General features: G+C 49.2%; 1 protein-coding gene across 2 annotated transcripts in view; it reads left to right on the top strand.

Annotated features, from left to right (window-relative positions):
* Positions 1 to 26,993, top strand: part of UBR2 (ubiquitin protein ligase E3 component n-recognin 2) — a 394,151-nt gene that overhangs the window by 28,805 nt on the left and 338,353 nt on the right. For both annotated transcript variants that reach the window (XM_075339174.1, XM_075339175.1), the window contains exons 3-4: positions 24,408 to 24,486; positions 24,647 to 24,757. In XM_075339174.1, the coding sequence (XP_075195289.1) occupies positions 24,408 to 24,486; positions 24,647 to 24,757 (190 nt within the window). The remainder of the gene's footprint in view (positions 1 to 24,407; positions 24,487 to 24,646; positions 24,758 to 26,993) is intronic.

Below are 26,993 nucleotides of genomic sequence, written 5' to 3'. Positions count from 1 at the left end.
CCTCCCGTGGATCACGGGCTCCTCAGTTTTATGCTTTGTGTGGAAGGAGGCACACATCCACTCATGCATTCTCAGACTTAGTTATGTCGGTTGGAAGAAAAGAGGGCCCCCACGGGGCCCCCGGCATGTTCCCTTCTCACCCCACTACGTCGGCGGTGTTGTTAAGGTTGAAATTACCCATTGCTGGTACAGAGGCTGGAGCCACATGCCGTCTCCTTCACCATCCCTTATGCGGCTCTGGGAGAAGTGGGATCCTAAGCGGTCATCCATTTACTGGGACCGTGCTCCCTCCGCAGCCCCTGTGGGAACCTACCGGACCGGAGCCTCTTCAACCTCAGGGACCGGGCCCTGCAACTCTAAGGTACTCTGTGTCCCCATTGGGGACTGTGCAGGGAGCGCACCTTCTTCCCGGAAGCCGCGGCAGCTGCTGAATTGAGAAGGCCGGTGGACTTCCGCGCCGACCGTGCCTGCTTGTCGGGCGCGGTCTCAAATTTAGTCCCCGGCTTCATCGCGGCCTAGTCGCAAAAATCCCGCCCCCGGGCCTGCCTGTCAGGGGTAAGGGCGAGATTACCGACCTGACGTCGGATGTGAGGGCTGGAGCATCCTGCATGTTTTCCTCCCCCCTCACTGATCACTGTGGGGACCCCAGATTCCCGCACTTTCCTGGCGCCGCCCACGGCTCCACTCCTCCCCTGAGAGCTCCGGCAGCCATTTTTTGGCATTCTGCCGATGGAGGATTCTCAGTGAACAGCTCTGCACCTCCGGGGGATCCAAGGCAGGGAATCTGGAGGACACACTCCGCTCGTTAGCGGTCGGTAAGCCACACCGGTCACCCGGTGCTGGTCCCCCTAGGGTGCCGGAATAGATACATATTTATATATATATTTCTGTTCGGTCGGGCTGTATACCCCTTTCCCATATACCCTCAGTGATCGCTCTCCTAGGAGACAACAGCATGTCGTCCACATGAGCAAAGCTGCTAAGGCACAGGGTTTTTTTTGCGGCCTGTACCTCTTGTGGGGCTATGTTACCTGCGGGTTCCACCTACCCTCACTGTGAGCAATGCTCGACCCCTGTTTCGCTTGCTCAGCCGGAGCCTCGGACACTGGTGGGCCCCTCGGCTCATGTAGACCCCCCTGCTCCCCCTGTCCAGGCTGCAGGGACAGAGTTCGCCTCTTTTGCTGAGAAACTCTCTGAGTCACTTTCTCAATCCATGGCACAGTCTATGGACAAATGGTCTTCTAAGCTGCTAGAGGCTTTGCAGTCCAGACCGGACCTTTCACAGGCCCCGGCCCCTGTTAGCTCGTCGCCTCCAGGCCCCTCTCGGTCCGCGCCACAGCGCGCTCCCAGGTTGGCCCCTAGGTCTCAGGCGGAGGACTCCTGCCCGGACCACAGTCCTAGACCGGCCAAGCGGGCTCGCTGGGACTCTTCCCCGACTTCCTCACGCTGCTCGGGATCCCAGCTTGAGGACTCTCTGGAGGACGAGGCGGACGTCGCAGCTCAGGGCTCTGACCCTGACGTCGCCCTTAACCTTGATACACCTGAAGGGGACGCCTTAGTAAATGATCTTATCTCGTCCATCAACCAGGTGTTGGATCTCTCTCCCCCGCCTCCTCCTGTAGAGGAGTCGGCGTCTCAGCAGGAGAAACACCAGTTTTGGTTCCCCAAACGTACACGCAATGCGTTTTTTGATCACTCTAACTTCAGGGATGCTGTCCAGAAACCCAGAGCGGTCCCGGACAAGCGCTTTGCTAAACGCCTCACTGACACGCGTTACCCCTTCCCATCTGAAGTCGTTAAGGGTTGGGCTCACTGTCCCAAAGTGGATCCTCCAGTCTCCAGATTGGCGGCTAGATCCGTGGTGTCGGTTGCAGATGGCTCATCCCTAAAAGATGCCACTGACAGACAGATAGAGCTCCTGGTGAAGTCCATCTATGAGGCCACGGGCGCGTCTTTCGCCCCGGCCTTTGCAGCCGTGTGGGCACTCCAAGCTATCTCAGCTTGTCTGGCTGAGATTAATGCTGTCACACGTAATTCTGCTCCGCAAGTTGCGTCTTTGACCTTTCAGGCGTCAGCCTTTTCGTCCTACGCCATGAACGCCGTCCTGGACTCTGCTAGCCGTACGGCTGTAGCATCCGCTAACTCTGTGGCAGTCCGCAGGGCCATGTGGCTGCGCGAATGGAAGGCAGACTCGGCTTCCAAGAGGTTCTTAACCGGTTTGCCGTTTTCTGGCGACCGTTTGTTTGGCGAATGATTGGATGAGATTATTAAGGAATCCAAAGGAAAGGATTCCTCCTTACCCCAGGCCAAACCTAAGAGACCTCAACAGAGAAAAATTCAATCGAGATTTTGGTCCTTTCGTCCCTCCGCCAAGTCCCAATCCTCTTCGTCCAACAGGCCGGAGAAAGGCCAGAGGAACTCCTATGCATGGCGATCCAAGTCTCGCCCACAAAAGGCCGCAGGAGGCACTGCCTCCAAGAAGGCTTCCTCATGACTCTCGGCCTCCCCTGACCGCATCCTCGGTCGGTGGCAGGCTCTCCCGCTTTGGCGACGCCTGGTGGCCACATGTTCAAGACCGATGGGTGAGAGACATTCTGTCTCATGGTTACAGGATAGAGTTCAGCTCTCGTCCTGCGGCTCGTTTCTTCAGAACCTCTCCGCCCCCCGCTCAGGCCGACGCACTTTTTCAGGCAGTGGCCGCTCTAAAGATGGAAGGAGTCGTGATCCCCGTTCCCCTTCAGGAACGTGGTCGTGGATTTTACTCCAACTTGTTCGTGGTGCCAAAAAAGGACGGGTCATTCCGTCCCGTTCTGGACCTCAAGCTACTCAACAGACATGTGAGAACCAGAGGGTTCCGGATGGAATCTCTCCGCTCGGTCATCGCCTCGATGTCACAAGGAGACTTCCTAGCATCGATCGACATCAAGGATGCCTACCTCCATGTACCGATCGCACCCGAGCATCAACGTTTCCTGCGTTTCGCCATCTGGGATGAACACCTCCAGTTTGTGGCATTGCCTTTCGGCTTGGCGACAGCCCCACGGGTTTTCACCAAAGTCATGGCATCCATTGTGGCGGTCCTGCATTCTCAGGGCCACTCTGTGATTCCCTACTTCGACGATCTCCTAGTCAGGGCCCCGTCTCGGGTGGCGTGTCAACAAAGTCTATCTGTCGCTCTGGCGACTCTCCAGCGGTTCGGGTGGATCATCAACTTCCCGAAATCCACGTTGACACCGACCCAATCACTGACGTACCTTGGGATGGAGTTTCATACCCAGCAAGCGTTAGTCAAGCTTCCGAGCGACAAACAGCTTTCTCTGCAGGCAGGGGTGCAATCCCTTCTTCGGAGTCAGTCACACCCCTTAAGGCGCCTCATGCACTTCCTGGGGAAGATGGTGGCAGCTATAGAGGCAGTCCCGTTCGCACAATTCCATCTTCGGCCACTCCAATGGGACATTCTCCGCAAATGGGACAGGAGTACGGCTTCCCTCGACAGGAACGTCTCTCTTTCCCTTGCAACCAAGACATCCCTTCAGTGGTGGCTCCTTCCCAATTCTCTGTCGCAGGGAAAATCCTTCCTACCCCCAACCTGGGCTGTGGTCACCACGGACGCGAGCCTGTCAGGTTGGGGAGCGGTTTTCCTCCACCACAGGGCTCAGGGAACCTGGACTCCGATAGAGTCATCCCTTCAGATCAATATTCTGGAAATAAGGGCAGTGTATCTAGCCCTATTGGCTTTTCATCGGTGGCTGGAGGGCAGGCAGATCCGTATCCAGTCGGACAACGCCACTGCCGTCGCATACATCAACCACAAAGGCGGCACTCGCAGTCGTCAAGCCTTCCAGGAAGTCCGACGGATTCTGCAGTGGGTGGAAGCCACAGCCTCCACCATCTCCGCAGTTCACATCCCGGGCGTAGAAAACTGGGAAGCCGATTTTCTCAGCCGTCAGGGCATGGACGCGGGGGAATGGTCTCTACACCCAGACGTGTTTCGAGAGATCTGTCGCCGCTGGGGAACGCCGGACGTCGATCTCATGGCGTCACGGCACAACAACAAAGTCCCGGCATTCATGGCCCGGTCTCAAGATCACAGAGCTCTGGCGGCAGACGCGTTAGTTCAGGATTGGTCGCAGTTTCAACTGCCTTATGTGTTTCCTCCTCTGGAGATGCTGCCCAGAGTACTACGCAAGATCAGGTCCGACTGCCGTCGCGCCATTCTCGTCGCTCCAGACTGGCCGAGGCGGTCGTGGTACCCGGATCTGTGGCATCTCACGGTGGGTCAACCGTGGGCGCTTCCAGACCGCCCAGACTTGCTGTCACAAGGCCCGTTTTTCCATCTGATTTCTGTGGCCCTCAACCTGACTGTGTGGCCATTGAGTCCTGGCTCCTAGCGTCTTCAGGGTTATCTCAGGATGTCATTGCCACCATGAGACAAGCCAGGAAGCCTACGTCCGCCAAGATCTATTATAGGTCTTGGCAAATCTTCCTATCCTGGTGCGCTAATAACGGTTTTCCTCCATGGCCGTTTGCCTTACCCACTTTTCTTTCATTCCTTCAATCCGGAATGGACAAAGGTTTGTCACTCGGCTCGCTCAAGGGCCAAGTATCGGCGCTCTCCGTGTTTTTTCAAAAGCGTCTAGCCAGGCTTCCGCAGGTTCGCACGTTCCTGCAGGGAGTTTGCCACATAGTCCCACCTTACAAGCGTCCGCTGGAACCCTGGGATCTTAACAGGGTGCTAACGGCTCTTCAGAAGCCACCTTTCGAGCCGCTGCGGGATGTCTCTCTATCACGTCTTTCGCAGAAGGTGGCCTTCCTAGTGGCAGTCACATCACTTCGGAGAGTGTCTGAGCTAGCAGCGCTGTCATGCAAAGCCCCCTTCCTGGTGTTTCACCAGGATAAGGTGGTTCTGCGTCCGGTCCCGGAATTTCTCCCTAAGGTGGTATCTCCTTTTCATCTCAATCAGGATATCTCCTTACCTTCATTTTGCCCGAATCCAATTCACCAGTGTGAAAAGGATTTGCACTCTTTGGATCTTGTGAGAGCACTCCGGCTCTACGTGTCTCGCACGGCGCCCCTGCGTCGTTCAGATGCGCTCTTTGTCCTTGTCGCTGGCCAGCGTAAGGGTTCGCAGGCTTCCAAGTCAACCTTGGCTCGGTGGATCAAGGAACCGATTCTCGAAGCCTACCGTTCTTCTGGGCTTCCGCTTCCTTCAGGGCTGAAAGCCCATTCTACCAGAGCCGTTGGTGCGTCCTGGGCATTGTGGCACCGGGCTACGGCTCAGCAGGTGTGTCAGGCAGCTACCTGATCTAGTCTGCACACTTTCACGAAACACTATCCAGTGCATACCTATGCTTCGGCAGACGCCAGTCTAGGTAGGCGAGTCCTTGAGGCGGCGGTTGCCCACCTGTAAGAGGGGGCCGTTTCGGCTCTTTTTATCGAGGTATTCTTTTACCCACCCAGGGACTGCTCTTGGACGTCCCAATTGTCTGGGTCTCCCAATGGAGCGACAAAGAAGAAGGGAATTTTGTTTACTTACCGTAAATTCCTTTTCTTCTAGCTCCTATTGGGAGACCCAGCACCCGCCCCTGTTCCCTTCGGGCTGGTTGTTCTTTTGTGTACACATGTTGTTGATGTTGATTTGTTCTTATGGTTCATGGTCTTCAGTTCTCCGAACATCCTTCGGATTGAATTTACCCTAGACCAATTTATAAGTTTTCTCCTTCCTGCTTTTGCACCAAAACTGAGGAGCCCGTGATCCACGGGACGGTGTATAGGCAGAGGGGAGGGGTTACACTTTTTAAAGTGTAATACTTTGTGTTGCCTCCGGAGGCAGAAGCTATACACCCAATTGTCTGGGTCTCCCAATAGGAGCTAGAAGAAAAGGAATTTACGGTAAGTAAACAAAATTCCCTTCTTTGGGGGTAAAATTTTGGCTTGGGCGAACTATAGGAGTTTGCCACATTGACAACTTTTTTACCTTCCCTTTTTTTCAGCTGGTAAACATGAATGGGGTTCATTCTCCCTAAAGCACAAACACAGGCCCCATTATTCCATATTAGAATTGAGGTCAGGGCAGAAGCCAAAATGCCCGAAAACAGAGCCTGCCGGCCTCATGTGCATGCTGTTTTGATTAGTAATTTATAATGTATTTTTTTTTAATATTATTTTTACAATTTTATACCTATTAATGGTTCATCGTTTGCATCTCTTTTGTCACTTTTTTCCTTTTTTGTCTCACAATATTTAGACTTTTTTTTTTCTTCAAAAAAATTTTTTTTTTTCTTGGGACTTTTTCCGTTAAAGGTGTCAAAATTTGCAAAAAAAAGAACAGAATTGACTTAAAATAAAGCGCAGAATATGGCACAAAGGAAAAATAAACACCAAAAAGTAGACAAAAGAGCATAATAATGTGCTGCGTCCATTGTCTTTATTTTTTTCTGTATTGTAAGTTTTGTCTTTCTGTTTTCAACCAAAAAAATGAAGTGACCAAATAAAAAATATATTGACAAAAAAAATGGGGGAAAAAATAGAAGTAAGCAATTCCATCATTGTTTTTTTTTTTATTTAAGGGGAGAGGACGGGGGAGGTTGTGTCTATGGCATCCATTGTTTGCTGTAAATTACCTGGGAACATGATTCTGCTAGTAAGCAGGATTATTGCTGTAAGAAATCTATATATTTTTTGTTTTTTAATGCCAAAATGTTTTTAAGGCTATGTTCACACGTTTCATTTTATTCAATGTTTTCTTGATGCATTTTTTTAATGCAGATTTGGTGCAGATTGTGGCACAAATCTGTATGTTTATCCTTATCCCAGCAAAGCTGATGAGAATTCTGAAGTGCTCTACGCACTTTACTTATTTTTTCTTTGCAGATTTGGAGCAGAGAAAATCTTCTGCATGTCAATAGTTGGTGCATTTTTTTTGCCCTTCCAACCATTGACATCACTAAAAAAAAAAAATTAAAAAAAAAAAAAAAGACTGGAAGAAAAGTGCACCAGAAATGCATGGTTTGGTTTTGTTTTTTTTTTTTGGTGGGTTTTACGGCCAAAAGGTGCAGATTTGATGCAGGAATTTTTTGCAGCATGTGCACATAGACTTAGAGCTGTGTTTTACTCTCTAATTATTTTTTTGCTTTGTGAGCCGTCATATTCATTGGTATAATTTTGGGGTAGGTATAACGTTTTTGATCACTTCTTGTTGGTTTTATTTTTTCTTCTGGAGTTGTGCAAACTGAAAATATTACAGTTTTGGGTTTTTTTTTCTTTTCTTTGCTTTTTCTTTACAGTTTTTTACCGTATGGTTTAATTAGTTTAATATTTTGATTGGTTGTTGTTTTGTTTTTTTTAATTTTAGTTTTTTTTACTTATGCTTTTATATTTCATTTTTTAAAAAGGAGGAGAATTGGGGTGATTTTAAATTTTATAAATTTTATGTAGCGTATTTTTAATTTTATAATATTAATTTTATAGATGAATTTTATAAATTTATAATTTTATATATGTAGCGTATTTTTTGGACTATAAGATGCCATTTTTAAAAAGAAAATCTCTTGCTAAAAGTGTGTGCCTCTTATATTCTGGAGGCTGCTTCCTGTGATTGAGAAGAACACTGGCACTGCATCCTTCCTGACCACAGAGTGAGCTGCCCTTTCTATTGCTAGCCCACACTGATCTGTATGACTGGTGCAGAGGCTGCAGGATCTAAGCAGCTGAAGGACCTTCCAAGAAAATAAATCAATGACTGGTCACATGACCTGAAAGGTCCTTGAGTTAATTAAGTAGAAGGTCCTTCACCTGCTCAGCTTGTGCATACACCATTTGGATCCCATCAAGAAGTGCAAGATGTGGCAATGTATAGTGTATGTGTTTTCAAATGTGCATTTAGCAGAGCTCTTTGTGTGTAGGAATAAATGTACATGTAGTAAAGCTGTGTGTGCGCAGTTATGCATGTAGCAGAGCTGTGTATGTGTGCAAATGTGCATGTACTTACAGCAAATAAAGGAAGCAGTTTTAATCTGCCCAGGCCAAAAAGTAATGCACTACCAGGATGCAGCAAAGTCCCACTAGGTGGAGGCATCAGAGTTGCAGGAGGAGCAAATCACTCATACACTTCCAATATATGGAGGCGGCGATTGCTAGATGATAAAATTGCACACTAGTGGCTTGCATAGGGCACCGTTCACACATGCAGGTGCATAGTAACTGGCTAGCCGCCTATTATCACGCCCATACTTATTGACCAGGCGGGCTGCCCCGTACTTTTGTGCACCATACATGTAGCAGAGCTCTTTGTGTGTAGGAATAAATGTACATATAGTAAAACTGTGTGTGTGTGCAGTTATGCATGTTGCAGAACTGTGTGTGTGTGTGTGTGTGTGTGTGTGTGTGTGTGTGTGTGCAAATGTGCATGTAGCAGAATTGTGTGTGTATGAGTAAATGTACATGTAGCAGAGCTGTGTGTGAGCGCAAATGTGCATGCAGCAGAACTGTCTGAGTAAATATACACGTTACAGAGCTGTGTATCTGTAAATGTGCATGTAGCTGAGCTGTGTCTTTGTGCGCAAATGCACATGTACCAGAACTGTGTGTGTGTGTGTGTGTAAATGTACATGTAGAAGAGCTATGTATGTCTGTAAATGTGCATGTAGCAGGGCTGTGTCTGTGTGCACGCAAATGTGTATGTACCAGGACTGTGTGTGTGTAAATGTGCATGTAGCAGATCTGAGTGTGTGTATAATACACACTGGAGAGAGACCCTAACTATAGATTTATTTTCTCCCTGTTCTACTGTAGTATATTAAAATTTAGTGATAATGACCCCCTCCCCTTTACAATGCCAGGGAAGTTTTAATTAATTGGAAAACTGTATTTCCTATTTTCGGCTGTGTAAACCTGGAGGGCGTCTTATGGTGAAGACTGAGGAGTCCAAAGACTGTGTATTATATTTAATACTGACCACCTGTACTGGTACATCCCATGCCGGTGAGGGGTTACTGCATACCTATGCTTTCGGTTCTGGCGTTGTGAAATGCCTCGGCCCTTCTAATCAGGATTGTTAAACTCGCAACCCCCAAGAATAGGCTTTGTGTTACAATTGCAAAAGGGCATTAACTTTAATACATTAGTAAATATCCGCACGTCCACATCACCGTAGAAGTACTGACATTTTGGAAGGCAGAGGTGAAGGATATATATAGGCCGCGGCGCCGGAGGCTCACGATTTCATCACCTACTAAGTCACTGGTGGAACTGTAGACCGTCTCTTGTATGGTAATAATAAAGACGCCGTCCCATAAAACAATATAAGGTGCTTTATAAAGGGGGATCCCAGGCTCTGGAACAGAGGGAACTGCATTTACATGTGTTGTATCGGAGCATTGAAGGCTGCAGATGGAACCAGCAGCAGGAAATACCACATTTTTGAAAGTTTTTAAATATTTAGATTTGTTATGAACCTTCTGATGAATGTTACGTTAACACTTATTACATCACTTGTTTTGGGTCATTTAGGCTGCTTTCACACTACGTTTTTTTAACATGCGTCATGAATGTTTTTTTGCTGTAAAAGTGGATCCTGTTTTTACAAAGAAAAACGCATGTGTTATTTTGCAGGATCCTGTCACTTTAAGTTTATGGGCGGGCATTGAAGTCATGTGATCGGGAGTGAGGGGAACTGAACGTGATAGACTGGGAGCCAGCATCTGACAGCTGCGGACGCTGGTAACCAAGGTAGACATCGGGTAACTAAGCAAAGTGCTTTGCTTGGTTAGCCGATATTTACATTGGTTACGTGCGTCCGCAGCTGCTAGAAGCCGGGCTGCCTGCTCCCTGCACACGTAACCAAGGTAAACATCGAGTAACTAAGCGAAGCGCTTTGCTTGGTTACCCGATATTTACCTTAGTTACAAACGTCCGCAGCTGCTAGGAGCCGGGCTGCCTGCTCCCTGCACACGTAATCAAGGTAAACATCGGGTAACTAAGCGAAGCGCTTTGCTTGGTTACCCGATATTTACCTTAGTTACAAACGTCCGCAGCTGCTAGGAGCCGGGCTGCCTGCTCCCTGCACACGTAACCAAGGTAAACATTGAGTAACTAAGTGAAGCGCTTTGCTTGGTTACCCGATATTTACCTTGGTTATGAGCGTACGCCGCTCTCAGGCAGGGAAGAGAGAGAGAAAGAGAGGGGGCAGAAAGAGAGAGGGAGATGGAGAGAGGGACTGATCACACCAGGCTGGTTTCTGGGCATGCTCAGTAGAGCAACCAGGATCCTGTCTATCAGCATGCCAGCGTTCACATGCGTTTGCATGCAGTATAGTCAGGATCCAGCGATTTGCAGTATTTGGACGCATCTCAAAAACACTACAAGTAGCGTTTTTGAAAAAAGTTAAAAAACTGCAAGTCACTGGATCCTCACTATAACGCACGCAAACGCATGTTGACGCGAGTCCATTGCAAATGCATTGAAATGAAAACGCATTTGCACTGGATCCGTTTTTTCGTTAAAGTTCATGACGCATGTTAAAAAAAACAGTGTGAAAGCAGCCTAAGGTGTATTCTACTCATTCTGGTAGAATGTTTTCATTTACAGCATATAAAGTAGTTTTTGTATTTGTATTTTTATTTTTTTATTCACCATTTGTATATACAATTTTTGTTTTGAAATGTTTTTTATAGTGTGATCAGAAATTTAAAAAAAAAAAAAAGATTGAAGGCTATATGCATTCTCCAAGCACCTAAATTTGGGACTTTCTGCTCAATTTCGTCTAAAAAAAAAAAGATTTGCATATGGATTATTTTTTTTTTATTATTATTTTTAGCCGAAATTGAGTAGAAGGTACCAAATTTAGGTGTTAGGAGAATTTTCACTCAGTTTCACCACTCAAAAAAAACCCCCATGAACAGGAAAAATGATAAAAGAAAAAAAAATTGTGGATCTTCGAAAATGGGAAAAAATCTAAACTATTATTTAAAAAAAAGAATTGTGTTTTTTTTCTTTTTTTTTTTTCTTTTTAACCACCGAAATAAACAAAAAAACGACGTTTGTTATAGCCATAGTCATTGCCCCGGAGAATTAGGTTGCCAAGTCATTTTTACCTGCCAGAAAAACAAATATTAAAAACAAATTACAGAGGAAACTCGCTTAACGAGTAACCCAGTTTGTGAGCATTTCGCTATACAAGCAAAGCTTGCTGTAAATTTGTAACTCAGTTTACGAGCAAGCTTTGCCGTACGAGCAAAATGCTCACCGCACACACTTCCGGGCCCGTACTTCCACTGTGCTCTGACTCGCTCTTGCAGTCCATACAAACACACACAAGGATGCACAAATATACACAAACACGCACGCACACACATATTATGCTTACCTTCTGTTCCATCGCCAGCCTCATGGTTCTTGTAGTTCGTCGGTACAGGATGTGTATCGGGTAACCATCGCGACGATGGAGGAACTTCCCCTGTCAGCCGCTACTCAAAGAGCGCGCTGACCAATCAGCTCCTGCCTTTGACGTCAGTGCGCTGGCAGCCGAAGTTCCACCCTCGTCGCGATGGTTACCTGATACACATCCTGTGCCGGCGAACTACAAGAACCAGGAGGCTGGTGATGGAACTGAAGGTACGGTGAGAATGTGTGTGTGCGTTTGTGTGTGCGCATGTTTGTGTGTTTGTGCATGTGTGGATTGGCACAATAGGGGCCAGGATGGGACATTTAACAAGTTGTGTAAGGAATTGTCTGCATTGCAATGATTTCCTACGGGAAATCTTGCTTTGCTGAACGAGTAACTTGGTTAACAAGCACAGTCCCAGCACGGATTGTTCTCGTTAACCAAGGTTCCACTGTATTTGATGTTTGAGATGACAGTTATTCATTTATTTTTATGCTATATTTTCCTACAAAGAACTGCCATTGCAATTACAGGGGCAGCAGCCCTGATGCCGTCTCAGCTGTCACACTCAGAGCTGTGCTCAGTTTAGCTCTTTGTACAGAGATCAAAATCTGCGCTCAGTTGAGCTCTGTGTATAGACAGCAAAAGCTGCGCTCAGTTGAGCTCTGTGTATACAGAGATCAAAAGCTGCGCTCAGTTGAGCTCTGTGTATACAGAGATCAAAAGCTGCGCTCAGTTGAGCTCTGTGTATACAGAGATCAAAAGTTGCGCTCAGTTGAGCTCTGTGTAGACAGAGATCAAAAGCTGCGCTCAGTTGAGCTCTGTGTAGACAGAGATCAAAAGCTGCGCTCAGTTGAGCTCTGTGTAGACAGAGATCAAAAGCTGCGCTCAGTTGAGCTCTGTGTAGACAGAGATCAAAAGCTGCGCTCAGTTGAGCTCTGTGTAGACAGAGATCAAAAGCTGCGCTCAGTTGAGCTCTGTGTAGATAGATCAAAAGCTGCGCTCAGTTGAGCTCTGTGTAGACAGAGATCAAAAGCTGCGCTCAGTTGAGCTCTGTGTAGACAGAGATCAAAAGCTGCGCTCAGTTGAGCTCTGTGTAGACAGAGATCAAAAGCTGCGCTCAGTTGAGCTCTGTGTAGACAGAGATCAAAAGCTGCGCTCAGTTGAGCTCTGTGTAGACAGAGATCAAAAGCTGCGCTCAGTTGAGCTCTGTGTAGACAGAGATCAAAAGCCGCGCTCAGTTGAGCTCTGTGTAGACAGAGATCAAAAGCTGCGCTCAGTTGAGCTCTGTGTAGACAGAGATCAAAAGCTGCGCTCAGTTGAGCTCTGTGTAGACAGAGATCAAAAGCTGCGCTCAGTTGAGCTCTGTGTAGACAGAGATCAAAAGCTGCGCTCAGTTGAGCTCTGTGTACAGAGATTGAAAAGGCAGAAATGATGAGAAAAATGTTTCTGCCTTCTCTTTTTTTGAAAAATTGTTGCAAATTTGATTAGTGGTAAATAGGAAATCCACTTAGATCAGGCGTTAAAAAAAATGACCTAATTTACTGTCTGGTGTGCAGACTGAGCGCAGCTTCCAGTCATACGTATGTCTCTCACCTTATTGGGCCACCATCAGCAAATAATGTATATTGAGATCTGATTTTATGTTCTCCTGCCAGATCTTCTGACCGTCGTTCCTTGGCAGCTCTGTCCTCAGTGTCCACATCCCAACTCCCTTTTCTTTAGGCAGCCTGTGCAATTCCAGTTTATTTTTTTTTTTTGTTTTAATGTCAAAACAATGATTTTTGTCTTCTGTCATCATCTTGTTATATGTCGGGGGGGGAGGGTGTGTGGGGGGGGATTTCATTTTGGCTCTTTATTCCATGAATGAGCCCCACCCATCACATTCAGCCTAAGCTGGTTGATGGGATTCGCAGAGACATTCATAGGACATTTGTTTATATACATATAAAAAATATGAAAAAAATATACGGTATATATTTGGAAGGTGGAAGATGATGAAAAAAGGTTTATATTTTACAACTCAAGATTATTAAAGTGGATCTGTCGCTGGACTTTAATTTACAAACTGCATACATTATTAAATAGCTTACATTTTATGCAGACGGTGAATTTATATTCAGTCTCAAATCGAAGCCTGACTGACCGCTGTAGTTTGTGCTGAGTAGTGGGATATCTCAGCAGGGAGGGGGGACCCTGAGGAGCTGCTCAGGAGCAGCAGGAAGGGGGGACCCTGAGGAGCTGCTCAGGAGCAGCAGGAAGGGGGGACCCTGAGGAGCTGCTCAGGAGCAGCAGGAAGGGGGGACCCTGAGGAGCTGCTCAGGAGCAGCAGGAAGGGGGGACCCTGAGGAGCTGCTCAGGAGCAGCAGGAAGGGGGGACCCTGAGGAGCTGCTCAGGAGCAGCAGGAAGGGGGGACCCTGAGGAGCTGCTCAGGAGCAGCAGGAAGGGGGGACCCTGAGGAGCTGCTCAGGAGCAGCAGGAAGGGGGGACCCTGAGGAGCTGCTCAGGAGCAGCAGGAAGGGGGGACCCTGAGGAGCTGCTCAGGAGCAGCAGGAAGGGGGGACCCTGAGGAGCTGCTCAGGAGCAGCAGGAAGGAGGGACCCTGAGGAGCTGCTCAGGAGCAGCAGGAAGGGGGGACCCTGAGGAGCAGCAGGAAGGAGGGACCCTGAGGAGCTGCTCAGGACCAGCAGGGAGGGGGGGACCCTGAGGAGCTGCTCAGGAGCAGCAGGAAGGGGGGACCCTGAGGAGCTGCTCAGGAGCAGCAGGAAGGGGGGACCCTGAGGAGCTGCTCAGGAGCAGCAGGAAGGAGGGACCCTGAGGAGCTGCTGAGGAGCAGCAGGAAGGAGGGACCCTGAGGAGCTGCTGAGGAGCAGCAGGAAGGAGGGACCCTGAGGAGCTGCTCAGGAGCAGCAGGAAGGAGGGACCCTGAGGAGCTGCTCAGGAGCAGCAGGAAGGAGGGACCCTGAGGAGCTGCTCAGGAGCAGCAGGAAGGAGGGACCCTGAGGAGCTGCTCAGGAGCAGCAGGAAGGAGGGACCCTGAGGAGCTGCTCAGGAGCAGCAGGAAGGAGGGACCCTGAGGAGCTGCTCAGGAGCAGCAGGAAGGAGGGACCCTGAGGAGCTGCTCAGGAGCAGCAGGAAGGAGGGACCCTGAGGAGCTGCTCAGGAGCAGCAGGAAGGAGGGACCCTGAGGAGCTGCTCAGGAGCAGCAGGAAGGAGGGACCCTGAGGAGCTGCTCAGGAGCAGCAGGAAGGAGGGACCCTGAGGAGCTGCTCAGGAGCAGCAGGAAGGAGGGACCCTGAGGAGCTGCTCAGGAGCAGCAGGAAGGAGGGACCCTGAGGAGCTGCTCAGGAGCAGCAGGAAGGAGGGACCCTGAGGAGCTGCTCAGGAGCAGCAGGAAGGAGGGACCCTGAGGAGCTGCTCAGGAGGGACCCTGAGGAGCTGCTCAGGAGGGACCCTGAGGAGCTGCTCAGGAGGGACCCTGAGGAGCTGCTCAGGAGGGACCCTGAGGAGCTGCTCAGGAGGGACCCTGAGGAGCTGCTCAGGAGGGACCCTGAGGAGCTGCTCAGGAGGGACCCTGAGGAGCTGCTCAGGAGGGACCCTGAGGAGCTGCTCAGGAGGGACCCTGAGGAGCTGCTCAGGAGGGACCCTGAGGAGCTGCTCAGGAGGGACCCTGAGGAGCTGCTCAGGAGGGACCCTGAGGAGCTGCTCAGGAGGGACCCTGAGGAGCTGCTCAGGAGGGACCCTGAGGAGCTGCTCAGGAGGGACCCTGAGGAGCTGCTCAGGAGGGACCCTGAGGAGCTGCTCAGGAGGGACCCTGAGGAGCTGCTCAGGAGGGACCCTGAGGAGCTGCTCAGGAGGGACCCTGAGGAGCTGCTCAGGAGGGACCCTGAGGAGCTGCTCAGGAGGGACCCTGAGGAGCTGCTCAGGAGGGACCCTGAGGAGCTGCTCAGGAGGGACCCTGAGGAGCTGCTCAGGAGGGACCCTGAGGAGCTGCTCAGGAGGGACCCTGAGGAGCTGCTCAGGAGGGACCCTGAGGAGCTGCTCAGGAGGGACCCTGAGGAGCTGCTCAGGAGGGACCCTGAGGAGCTGCTCAGGAGGGACCCTGAGGAGCTGCTCAGGAGGGACCCTGAGGAGCTGCTCAGGAGGGACCCTGAGGAGCTGCTCAGGAGGGACCCTGAGGAGCTGCTCAGGAGGGACCCTGAGGAGCTGCTCAGGAGGGACCCTGAGGAGCTGCTCAGGAGGGACCCTGAGGAGCTGCTCAGGAGGGACCCTGAGGAGCTGCTCAGGAGGGACCCTGAGGAGCTGCTCAGGAGGGACCCTGAGGAGCTGCTCAGGAGGGACCCTGAGCAGCTGCTCAGGAGGGACCCTGAGCAGCTGCTCAGGAGGGACCCTGAGGAGCTGCTCAGGAGGGACCCTGAGGAGCTGCTCAGGAGGGACCCTGAGGAGCTGCTCAGGAGGGACCCTGAGGAGCTGCTCAGGAGGGACCCTGAGGAGCTGCTCAGGAGGGACCCTGAGGAGCTGCTCAGGAGGGACCCTGAGGAGCTGCTCAGGAGGGACCCTGAGGAGCTGCTCAGGAGGGACCCTGAGGAGCTGCTCAGGAGGGACCCTGAGGAGCTGCTCAGGAGGGACCCTGAGGAGCTGCTCAGGAGGGACCCTGAGGAGCTGCTCAGGAGGGACCCTGAGGAGCTGCTCAGGAGGGACCCTGAGGAGCTGCTCAGGAGGGACCCTGAGGAGCTGCTCAGGAGGGACCCTGAGGAGCTGCTCAGGAGGGACCCTGAGGAGCTGCTCAGGAGGGACCCTGAGGAGCTGCTCAGGAGGGACCCTGAGGAGCTGCTCAGGAGGGACCCTGAGGAGCTGCTCAGGAGGGACCCTGAGGAGCTGCTCAGGAGGGACCCTGAGGAGCTGCTCAGGAGGGACCCTGAGGAGCTGCTCAGGAGGGACCCTGAGGAGCTGCTCAGGAGGGACCCTGAGGAGCTGCTCAGGAGGGACCCTGAGGAGCTGCTCAGGAGGGACCCTGAGGAGCTGCTCAGGAGGGACCCTGAGGAGCTGCTCAGGAGGGACCCTGAGGAGCTGCTCAGGAGGGACCCTGAGGAGCTGCTCAGGAGGGACCCTGAGGAGCTGCTCAGGAGGGACCCTGAGGAGCTGCTCAGGAGGGACCCTGAGGAGCTGCTCAGGAGGGACCCTGAGGAGCTGCTCAGGAGGGACCCTGAGGAGCTGCTCAGGAGGGACCCTGAGGAGCTGCTCAGGAGGGACCCTGAGGAGCTGCTCAGGAGGGACCCTGAGGAGCTGCTCAGGAGGGACCCTGAGGAGCTGCTCAGGAGGGACCCTGAGGAGCTGCTCAGGAGGGACCCTGAGGAGCTGCTCAGGAGGGACCCTGAGGAGCTGCTCAGGAGGGACCCTGAGGAGCTGCTCAGGAGGGACCCTGAGGAGCTGCTCAGGAGGGACCCTGAGGAGCTGCTCAGGAGGGACCCTGAGGAGCATCAGGAAGGAGGGACCCTGAGGAGCATCAGGAAGGAGGGACCCTGAGGAGCATCAGGAAGGAGGGACCCTGAGGAGCATCAGGAAGGAGGGACCCTGAGGAGCATCAGGAAGGAGGGACCCTGAGGAGCATCAGGAAGGAGGGACCCTGAGGAGCATCAGGAAGGAGGGACCCTGAGGAGCATCAGGAAGGAGGGACACTGAGGAGCAGCAGGAAGGAGGGACACTGAGGAGCAGCAGGAAGGAGGGACACTGAGGAGCAGCAGGAAAGAGGGACACTGAGGAGCAGCAGGAAAGAGGGACACTGAGGAGCAGCAGGGAGGAGGGACACTGAGGAGCTGCTCAGCATTAGGGAGGATGGACACTGAGGGTAAGCTAGATGGGCAGCGATAGAGTTCAAGTTTCATAAGGGATTATATAATTATTCTGGACTTACAAAGTAAATATTCTAACCTCATAAGCTCTGAGACATATTTAATATTGTATGCACTCTTCCCTAGCAAAGCTGTTGCCATTCCTATTATGCTGCATACTGTTGAGCACAACTCTATACCTCCAACCCTGTGCATGTTTGATAAAGGTCTAAAATTGACCGAAACCTCACACTTTTTTGCACAACTTTGGTTTAATCATCGCAATAAAAACACCAGTTGCCTCAAATATATGCCTTTTTGAAAGCCAGCTTTTCTTACTGTTTTATAGCAAGGATTAGGATCCGATGTGGGCACCTACTCTGGAGAGTGCAGCGTTCCATTTATAATAATATTGTATGGAGTGTATGGAATATGGTGACAGACCTGCATTAAAAGGGATTCTGGGACTTCCGGATCGGGTCCTGGCTGAGGTGGTGGTGTAGAAGGGAAGCTCCTGCTACCCCCCGGAGAAAGCGTCAGATAGAAGCCCCCCCGAACGAGTGACCACAGTGAAAGTGAGGAAGCAGGGAACCGGAAGAGAGCGGCAATGGAACGGTACCTGCTGCACAGTGCTGGAGGTGGAGAGGGAACCTGGAGGAGCGGCGACGCTGCGGGCCGGAGTGGAGTGGAGGAAAACAGCATGGTGCCGGAGAGCATGATGGAGGAGGAGGCAGAAACACAGGCAGGAGATGCAGCTAAGCTGTGCCGGAGACAGAGAGAGGAGGAGGAGGTAGTGAGTGGGGAAACAGAGGAAAGTGAAACTGGAGAGAAGTGTCAGCAGGGGACAGAAGAGGACGGTCAGCAATGGGAGGAGGAGGGGGACATGGAGGAAGAAGAAAGAAGGGAGGAGGAGAGCAGCAATGAAGGGGTGCATGAAGGAACAGGAGGGCTGGGAGAGAATATGGAGTCCCAGCACAGGGGAAATGGATCGGGACAATCTCAACAAAAGATAAATACTGGTTTTATTACCCCTAATAAACGCTGCAAGAAGCACCCAGGCACAGTAATGTCACAAAATTGCAAGCCGCTAGAAGGAGGCAGAGGATCAGTGCAGGTGAGGAGAACTAGAAAGACGGCACCACCTGCAGGACAACACAAGCAACCACAAGAATTTAATGTAGATTATAAAAAACTGGCAGATGAAGTGGCATCCCATCTGTCCAAAGAAATCAAAACAGCCATTGAAACCGCTATACAGACATCATTAGCGGCTATGCAAAAGGAAATAAATGATCAGGCAACCAGATTGATAGAAACAGAGCAGAGAATATCCGAGTCAGAGGAAGCAATACTGACCATGCAAGAGCAAATAGCAACCTTAATGAAGTCCAATGACTACCTGAGGGACAAGGCGGAATATCTAGAAAACAGATCGAGACGCAACAACTTACGCATAGTGGGGCTGCCAGAATCGGTATCAATGGGGCAGTTGGACAGCATCTGTGAGCTGGAGCTACCACAGGCCCTAGGCATAAAGGCGAAATTTAGGGTGGAAAGGGCCCACAGAGTGGGTCCACTGAGGCAAAAGGAGGCAAATAAAGCTGAAGGACAAAATTCAAATAAATTTTCACCAAGAGCCAGACAGGTGATAGTCAAGAACCTCGATTATAAACACAAAGAGGAAATTCTGAAGGCTTTCAGAGATCGGAAGCGACTACTACAATACCAAGGCAATAGACTGCTAATCTTTGGGGACTATTCTGCAGATGTCTCCAAAAGGAGAAAGGAGTTCAGTAAAATCTGTACATTTTTGTACAACAAAAAGATAAAATGCCAGTTGCTGTACCCAGCTATATTGAAAGTTAGAAATCCCAATGGCTCATTTGCATATTATAAAGACTATAAGGAAGCTGAAAACATCCTCATGTCAGAACAAGATAAGAGTCGGATGGAAAGACAAGAGAGAGGACCTAGTGGAGGAGACACCGGTGGAAGAGGATCCCCTACAGACCTGGGGAGAGATGCAGGACAATCCAAGGGGCGAACATCAGAGGAGGCCAGAGGTGACAGGTGTCGGAGTCCAGTTCAGCGGCACAGCCCCAGGACAGGCCACGGGGACTAGCACTCTGAGAGGACAGAAGGCTTTTGACTTTTGAGCTTATCTGTTTTGGTGTTCCTGGAATAACCGTCGGATACAGGCCCAGCGGATCTGATTTACTCGGAGTGAGGGTCCCTCAATATCAGGACTAAATCGGATGCTTGGCTATTAGTAAGGTTCTAGCATATCTAAAGTTTGTGACATATTGTACTGTCTGGTATAATGCTCAAGGATCATGTTCTTCGGGGGAAAGATTAGAATATATACTGTATGGGGGGAGGGGGGGACCAGGGAGCTCAATGTTTTGGCTAGGAAAAGGGGAAGTCACCAACATGGCGGTAAGTGCCGGAGAGTCTTTGACAGGGAAGACATGTTCTATTGGTATATGTTTTTTGTTTTTGCTATGCTGTTCTATGTTACATTCACAAAAGGGAGGAAGGGAATGTCATTCTAATGGAATTATGCGTGAACGTAGGATAGGTCGTCTCGTTTCCCCCAATGGTGGGGCTCTAAGGGGTGGACATGGCAAGACCAGGTCATTTAGGCAATCATGGTACAATTAATAACATGGAACGTTAAAGGCTTGAGATCACCCAACAAAAGGGCGATGATACTAAGACACCTGAAGCGGTTAAAAACAGATATTGCCCTACTGCAAGAAACACACTTGGGGAGGGAGGACTTTTTCCGCATGAAGAAACACTGGGTGGGCTCAGTCTATGGGGCAGCAGCGCAAGGCAGGAAAGCGGGCACCATGATTTTTATAAATAAGCAACTAAGTCATGAAGTAGTGACACATGAGGAGGATGATCAGGGGAGGTGGCAGCACTTAACAATTATTAGCCCAGCTGGCAGACTCAGTATCTATAATGTGTATGGACCGAACTCGCAACAGATCGCGTTCCATGATAATATAAAGACAATCATATTATCTGATGAGGAGCCCAACATCATAGTGGCGTGAGACTTCAACACAGTTCCAGACTCGGCTGAAGACAGAGGGAGGAAGGAGGGGGAGACTAGTGCAGGGGACAGGAGTTCAGTCAACAGGGACGTAACATTGGAGGATGTAGGTCTGAAAGATATATGGAGACTAACTCATCCGCATGACAGAGAGTTCACACACTTCTCCCATCCGCATGATAGCTGGTCACGCATAGATCAGATATGGATGTCTCGGGATCTTGTGAATGGAGTACAAAAGTGTATGATTGAAAACATGGTGATCTCTGACCATAGCCCGGTGAGAGTGGACATCAGAGAAAAGTTTAGGAGAGGGTCAGACATTATCTGGCGATTCCCGTCGTTCCTCCTCGGACAAGATAATTTTCATAAGATACTAAAAGAGTGGTGGGAGGAATTCGCAGAGGATAACAAGGAACACAGGGTGACCCCAGTGCTATACTGGGAAACGGCAAAAGTGGTCCTGCGGGGACGCTTGGTTGGGTATGCGGCAATGATTAAAAGGAAGACCAACGAGAATTACAACTATCACAGCGAGGTAGTGCGGATAGCGTATTCAAAGTACTTGGCAGATAGGTCTAGCACGCTAAAAGACAAATTGTTGGCGGCAAAGAGAGGCTTTGATGAGTGGGCCAAAAAAAAGGAAAAATTATACTGGTCACACAAGGAAGCCGATCTTCATAGATTCGGTAATAAGGCGGGAAGGATGCTGGCAAATCTGGCAAGAGGTAGTAGAAAAGTAACGGTGATCTCTAAACTGAAAACAAAGGAGGGAGAGGTAACCACAGACCCTAAGGTTATCAACAAGTTGCTGGGGGACTACTATAGAAAGTTATACGGGACAGGAAATAATCACACACCTAATGAGGAAGAATGGTTAAGACAAGCCCAAATGCCTAGCTTGACAGAGGAAGACAGGGGAGCCTTAAATGAAGACATAACAGTGGAGGAGGTGACAAAAGCAATCAGGAAGCTCAACGTCAATGAGGCACCAGGACCCGACGGTTTTAATAGCGAATTTTATAAGGTATTGAAGGAGCAGATCTCACCGGATCTAACTGCAGTTTTTAACGCAATCCTGGGAGGAGCAGAAATTCCTAGAAATGCCAACATAGCATATATCAAATTACTCCCTAAGGGAACCAAAGATCTGGATGACCCCTCCAGTTACAGACCCATATCGCTCATCAATCAAGATCTGAAACTAATGTCTAAAATCATGGCTGACAGACTGGCCATTATTTTACCCAGGATAATATCAGACCAACAGGTAGGGTTTATCAAAGGGATAAATGCAGTAACTAACATTAGAAAGACGATCCTAGTGGTAGACGCGGTTAGATTGGGGCGCACGGAGGGAGGGTCAAGACCTGCTCTAGTCACACTCGATGCTGAGAAAGCATTCGACAATGTCAATTGGAGATGGCTGGACAAGGTGATGGAGGCCACAGGGATTGAAGGCAGAATGAGACTCTACATCAGGGGCTTATACGCCAATTCGGGAGCTAGGGTCCATACCCCAGGCTTCCTGTCGGATGTGTTCCACCTGATGAGGGGGGCGAGACAGGGTTGCCCGTTATCACCCCTGTTATTTAATTTGGCAATCGAGCCACTATCAAGAGTACTACAAGGACAAAACAGTTTAAAAGGGATTAGGATAAGAGGAACAGAAATAAAAACAGCACTTTTTGCTGATGATGTGATATTATATATGGGGGATCCTAACGCGGATTTGCCACAGACTCTTGCCATGATTGAAAAATTTGGTTCACTTTCAGGCTTTAAGTTAAACAAAAAAAAGTGTGAGATCTTGTTTTTAAGGGGATCTCAAGGGATAACAGGTAGAAGCTTGAGAGATGGTTGTCTATGTGGGATACCTATAGCACAGACATCAATCAAGTACTTGGGAGTGCATATAGGAAGATCGGTGGAAGCAATTTATAAATTGAACTATGACCCGCTGATTAAAACAATCATAACCCAACTAAGGGGGTGGAGGGGTCTGCCCTTACCACTTCTGGCAAGATGCCACCTAGTAAAAATGATGACCTTTCCTAGGTTGTTGTATCCCTTCCAGACGATTCCGCTATTGTTGAAACTAAAAGAAGTCAACAGACTCAACTCAGCGTATGCAGATTTTATATGGAGGGGGAAGAAACCTAGAATAAAGCTACGTACGCTGGTGAAGTCAGTGGAGGAGGGAGGACTCAGTTTCCCAGATGTTAGGGGTTACAACCTCGTGTGCATTATGAGACGTGATTGATTGGCTAAGAGGAACAAGTAGACACTCAGAATATGGTTTGGAAAATACGCAGCACCATGGGATCTGACGTCTATTCTCCACTCCTCATTGTCTGGGGTTGAAGGCCGTATAAAAAATTCAATGATATTTCGGGATACCATGTTGACCTGGAAACTGGTAAGAAGGAAGTTGGGACTTGCGTGGAAGGTGTCTAAATATTTAAATCCCTGGGCAGCCCCAAGCTTCCCCCAGGGGCGAGATAACAAGCTGTTTATTAGTTGGAAAGAGAAGGGTATCCAGAGAATGAAGGATGTTATGAATGTGGAAGAGAGAAGGTGGATGACAGGTCGAGAAGTACTCGACAAATACGACCTCAATAACTTTCATATCATTCAGTACGAGCAATTAAAGCATGGAGTGATTGGGGATCTTGGAGAGGTTGAAGGAGAATTGAACAAAAGCCTGATTGATGAGCTCCTGGAATGTGATGCAACAAATGTAAATGTCTCCCAAATTTATCGAACATTTAGGGGAGTGCTCATATCTCGGGAGGATAGTCGCACCCTTACAGCGTGGGGAAAACAACTGAAAGGACAAGAAGTGACAGGAAGCATATTGAAAGGATGGGTTCAAATGCGAAAGCACATCATCAACGAGGGATGGAGAGACACTCAGTTCAGGATATTACATAGGGCCATTGTGGCCCATAACATTCCGGGAAGAGAGGCGCTGTGTCCAAAATGTCAAAAAGAGAAAACAGACATGTTAAATGGGTTATGGGAATGTAAGGTAATTCAAAAGTTCTGGAATCAAGTCAGAATTTTTGCCCAATCAACATGGGGAATATTTTGTAAATTAGAGGTAATGGCGTGGATTTTCCATGTCTTTGAAGGAGGAGTTAGAGGGGGGCCAAATATCCAGGACAAAAGGACATTTGCAATCATTCATGACCTAGCCATGATAGCTAAACGGTGCATCTTAAGACATTGGATACGTAGGGAGGCTCCATCTACAAAGGAGGTTATCGACGACTTACACAACCTTCTGAGATTGGAGAAACTAGAGGCGAAAAGGGATAAGGACAAGAAGACAGACAATTTTTTTTGGGAGGTGGACAAACTTTATAGAAATCCATTTCACGCGTGGAGAAATAAATACTTTGGTGACACCTTTCATGCAAACCGAGTGGTACCTTCTGAATGAAATCCAGGATAGCTTGGGGATATTGAGGTTCACCTAGTGGAGACCCAGGAGGAAGGGGGAGATGAGACGTTAAGGAAAACTTAAGATACGACATTGGCACTCAAAATACTAAAGAATGACAAAGGGTTTTAAGGTTTTGTGTTACAAGTGTTTTAGGTAGAATCTTTTGCTCTAATTTGCTATGCATCATTTTCAACTGAAGAACTTTAGGGACTCCCAAGCTGGAATATTACTCTTTTCTATGTCATAACTTGTCAGTTGAATGAACCCATTTTGTAATCATAATTATTTTGTAACGGTTTTATATAGTTGAAAATCAATAAAAAAGGTTTGGAAAAAAAAAGGGATTCTGGGGTTTTGATAATCATGGACCATGCTAGAATTATCACATTGGTGGAGATCTAGGTCCCTGCACCCCCACCAATATGATGATTGATGGAACCATGAATATTAAAATTGTCTCCCAGTCACCTTCATTGCTTACTAGGCGCAGCGCCGCACATTGTTGCGTCTCCACTCGGTACTTGCAAGTCATGTTCTATCAAATACGTACAGTTCTGCAATAGCACACACCGTCTGCAATAAGTATATGATGGGTAATCAGTATCTTACACCTGGTTATGCTCTTATATTATGTGGCTTTCCGCGGTTTGTAATTTAATGTTTGTCTTTTTGTTTCTTGGCAGAGATTGTGCAGTGGATCCAACCTGCGTCTTGTGTATGGAGTGCTTCCTGGGCAGTGTTCACCGAGAGCACCGGTATAGGGTTAGTAGTCTGTATACTGACAAGTAGAGCAGTATTCACTATGTCGAAAATATGATCGCTTTCTATCTGAGTGGCAGGATCCTAGCCCATCCTCGAGAACCGCAGCGCTGCTTTGCCCTTAGATCTCCTCTGATCTGTGCTTTGTCTCGTTGTGTTGCAGATGACAACTTCAGGAGGAGGAGGCTTCTGCGATTGTGGAGATGCCGAAGCATGGAAAGAAGGCCCCTACTGCCAGAAGCATGGCCTCAATATATCCGAAAGTGAGACAGAGGTAATGCCGTCATGTCCTTATTCTCTGCTGATTCCTCACGGCTTGAGAAGTATGCACAACAAGGCGTGGTACTTTTCTCTAACTGGCTATACTGTATTTAGGCTTTGGAAAAAAAAATTGGGGCAGCACTGACCACTATAGATAAAAGTCTCTCCACACAATATGACTGCTCAAACCAAGCACAGGCACTCAGTGCACCCTTGGCGGGGCAGAGGAGTTCACTGCTCGGTGCACCCTTGGCTGGGCAGAGGAGTTCACTGCTCGGTGCACCCTTGGCGGGGCAGAGGAGTTCAATGCTCGGTGCACCCTTGGCGTGGCAGAGGAGTTCACTGCTCGGTGCACCCTTGGCGTGCCTGAGGAGTTCACTGCTCGGTGCACCCTTGGCGTGGCTGAGGAGTTCACTGCTCGGTGCACCCTTGGCGTGGCTGAGGATTTCACTTCTCGGTGCACCCTTGGCGGGGCAGAGGAGTTCACTGCTCGGTGCACCCTTGGCGGGGCAGAGCAGTTCACTGCTCGGTGCACCCTTGGCGGGGCAGAGCAGTTCACTGCTCGGTGCACCCTTGGCGGGGCAGAGCAGTTCACTGCTCGGTGCACCCTTGGCGTGGCAGAGGAGTTCACTGCTCGGTGCACCCTTGGCGCGTGGCAGAGGAGTTCACTGCTCGGTGCACCCTTGGCGGGGCAGAGGAGTTCACTGCTCGGTGCACCCTTGGCGGGGCAGAGGAGTTCACTGCTCGGTGGACCCTTGGCGTGGCAGAGGAGTTCACTGCTCGGTGCACCCTTGGCGTGACAGAGCAGTTCACCGCACCTTCCTTCTTGTTTTTCTTCTATCTATACTTTTATTTGGTTTCTGTAATGCCAGAGCTTTCAAACAAGGAATAACGGGGGCGAAGATAGATGCACAAAAGGTAGGTAAAAAGGTGCATTGAACTTTTTAGCCACAGCAAGGGTGCACGAGTACCTGTGCTTGGTTTGAACAGTCATTTTGTGCTGACCGAATCTATATACAAACATACTGATTAGTAATATGTCCATGACTCGTCCTCCTTTTCATGTTCTATAACTTGGTTGTCTTTCATCTCCATAGACAAGATATGTGATACTCTATGCTTGAAACAGTCAATATGTATTAATTTTTCCAACATTCAGTACAACCTGCAAACAAGCTATTTTGTTATAATGTGCACATGCATGCAAATCATGTTGATGGGGCCTGAGACACCATTGTGAAAGCATTTACCGTGCATACGCGTAGGCTATGTGCCCACTTTGCGTCCTGTCCCTGCAGAAATTTCTGCAGCGATTTGACAGTACATGTGCGCATCAAATCGGTGCAGAAACACTGCGTAATGAATGCCGTGAGAAGCCGATTTCATGTGCTCTGGATGCAGCCCCCACCATAGACAGAGCGGGAGCTGCATCCAAAGCGTATGGTATGTGACATGTTGCTTTTTAGAACGCAGCGATTTGGCAGCATGCAAATCACTGTGTTCTAAAACGCAACGTGCGCATGGATTATACACAATCTTCATAGATTGTGCTGGGGACGCAGGATGCATGCAGTGCAATACGCAAATACGCAACGTGTGCACATAGCCTTATGCATCGTTTCACAGTTAGGAGCAGAAAGAGAGCCAGAGACCCACCTCTGCGTCTTGTGAAGAGCCAGGATTTCGTAGCTGCACAAATGGTATAAATGTCTATAGCTGGCCTGCATGTTCAAGGGAATCTGTCAGCAGATTTTTGCTGTGTAATCTGAGAGCAGCATGATGTAGGAGGGGTAAAGACCCTGATTCCAACAATATATCACTGACTAGACTACTTAGTGCAATTTTGATACCATCCATGATTTCTCTGCTGTATGTGTAGCAGTGGTCCGAACGCTGAGCTGTGTGTAACCCCGCCCACAACACTGATTGGCAGCTTTCTGTGTACAGTGTTAGCAAGCATCCAATCACTGGTGGGGGCGGGTTTACACAGATTAGCTGGACGGTCTGGCACGGGTCGCCTACTCCCGCACTAATAATCTGCTGGTAAAACACTGATTGTATTGAACCTACAGCAGCCTGCTACATAAGTGACACATTTCTGGAATCAGGCTCTCTTGCCCTACATTAGGCTCCCCTTACAATAAATAGCAAAAACTTGCTAGTTTCTCTTTAAAGAGATTGTCCCATGTGATCATTTCTCGTAAATATACCTGATTAGGATATGTGGATATCATAGAGGGGGGGGGGTC

The sequence above is a fragment of the Anomaloglossus baeobatrachus genome, chromosome 3 (genome assembly GCF_048569485.1).
Source record: "Anomaloglossus baeobatrachus isolate aAnoBae1 chromosome 3, aAnoBae1.hap1, whole genome shotgun sequence".
NCBI classification, from domain to species: domain Eukaryota; kingdom Metazoa; phylum Chordata; class Amphibia; order Anura; family Aromobatidae; genus Anomaloglossus; species Anomaloglossus baeobatrachus.
The sequence above is the reverse complement of the archived record's forward strand: the minus strand, read 5'-3'. Positions and strand labels throughout refer to the sequence as shown.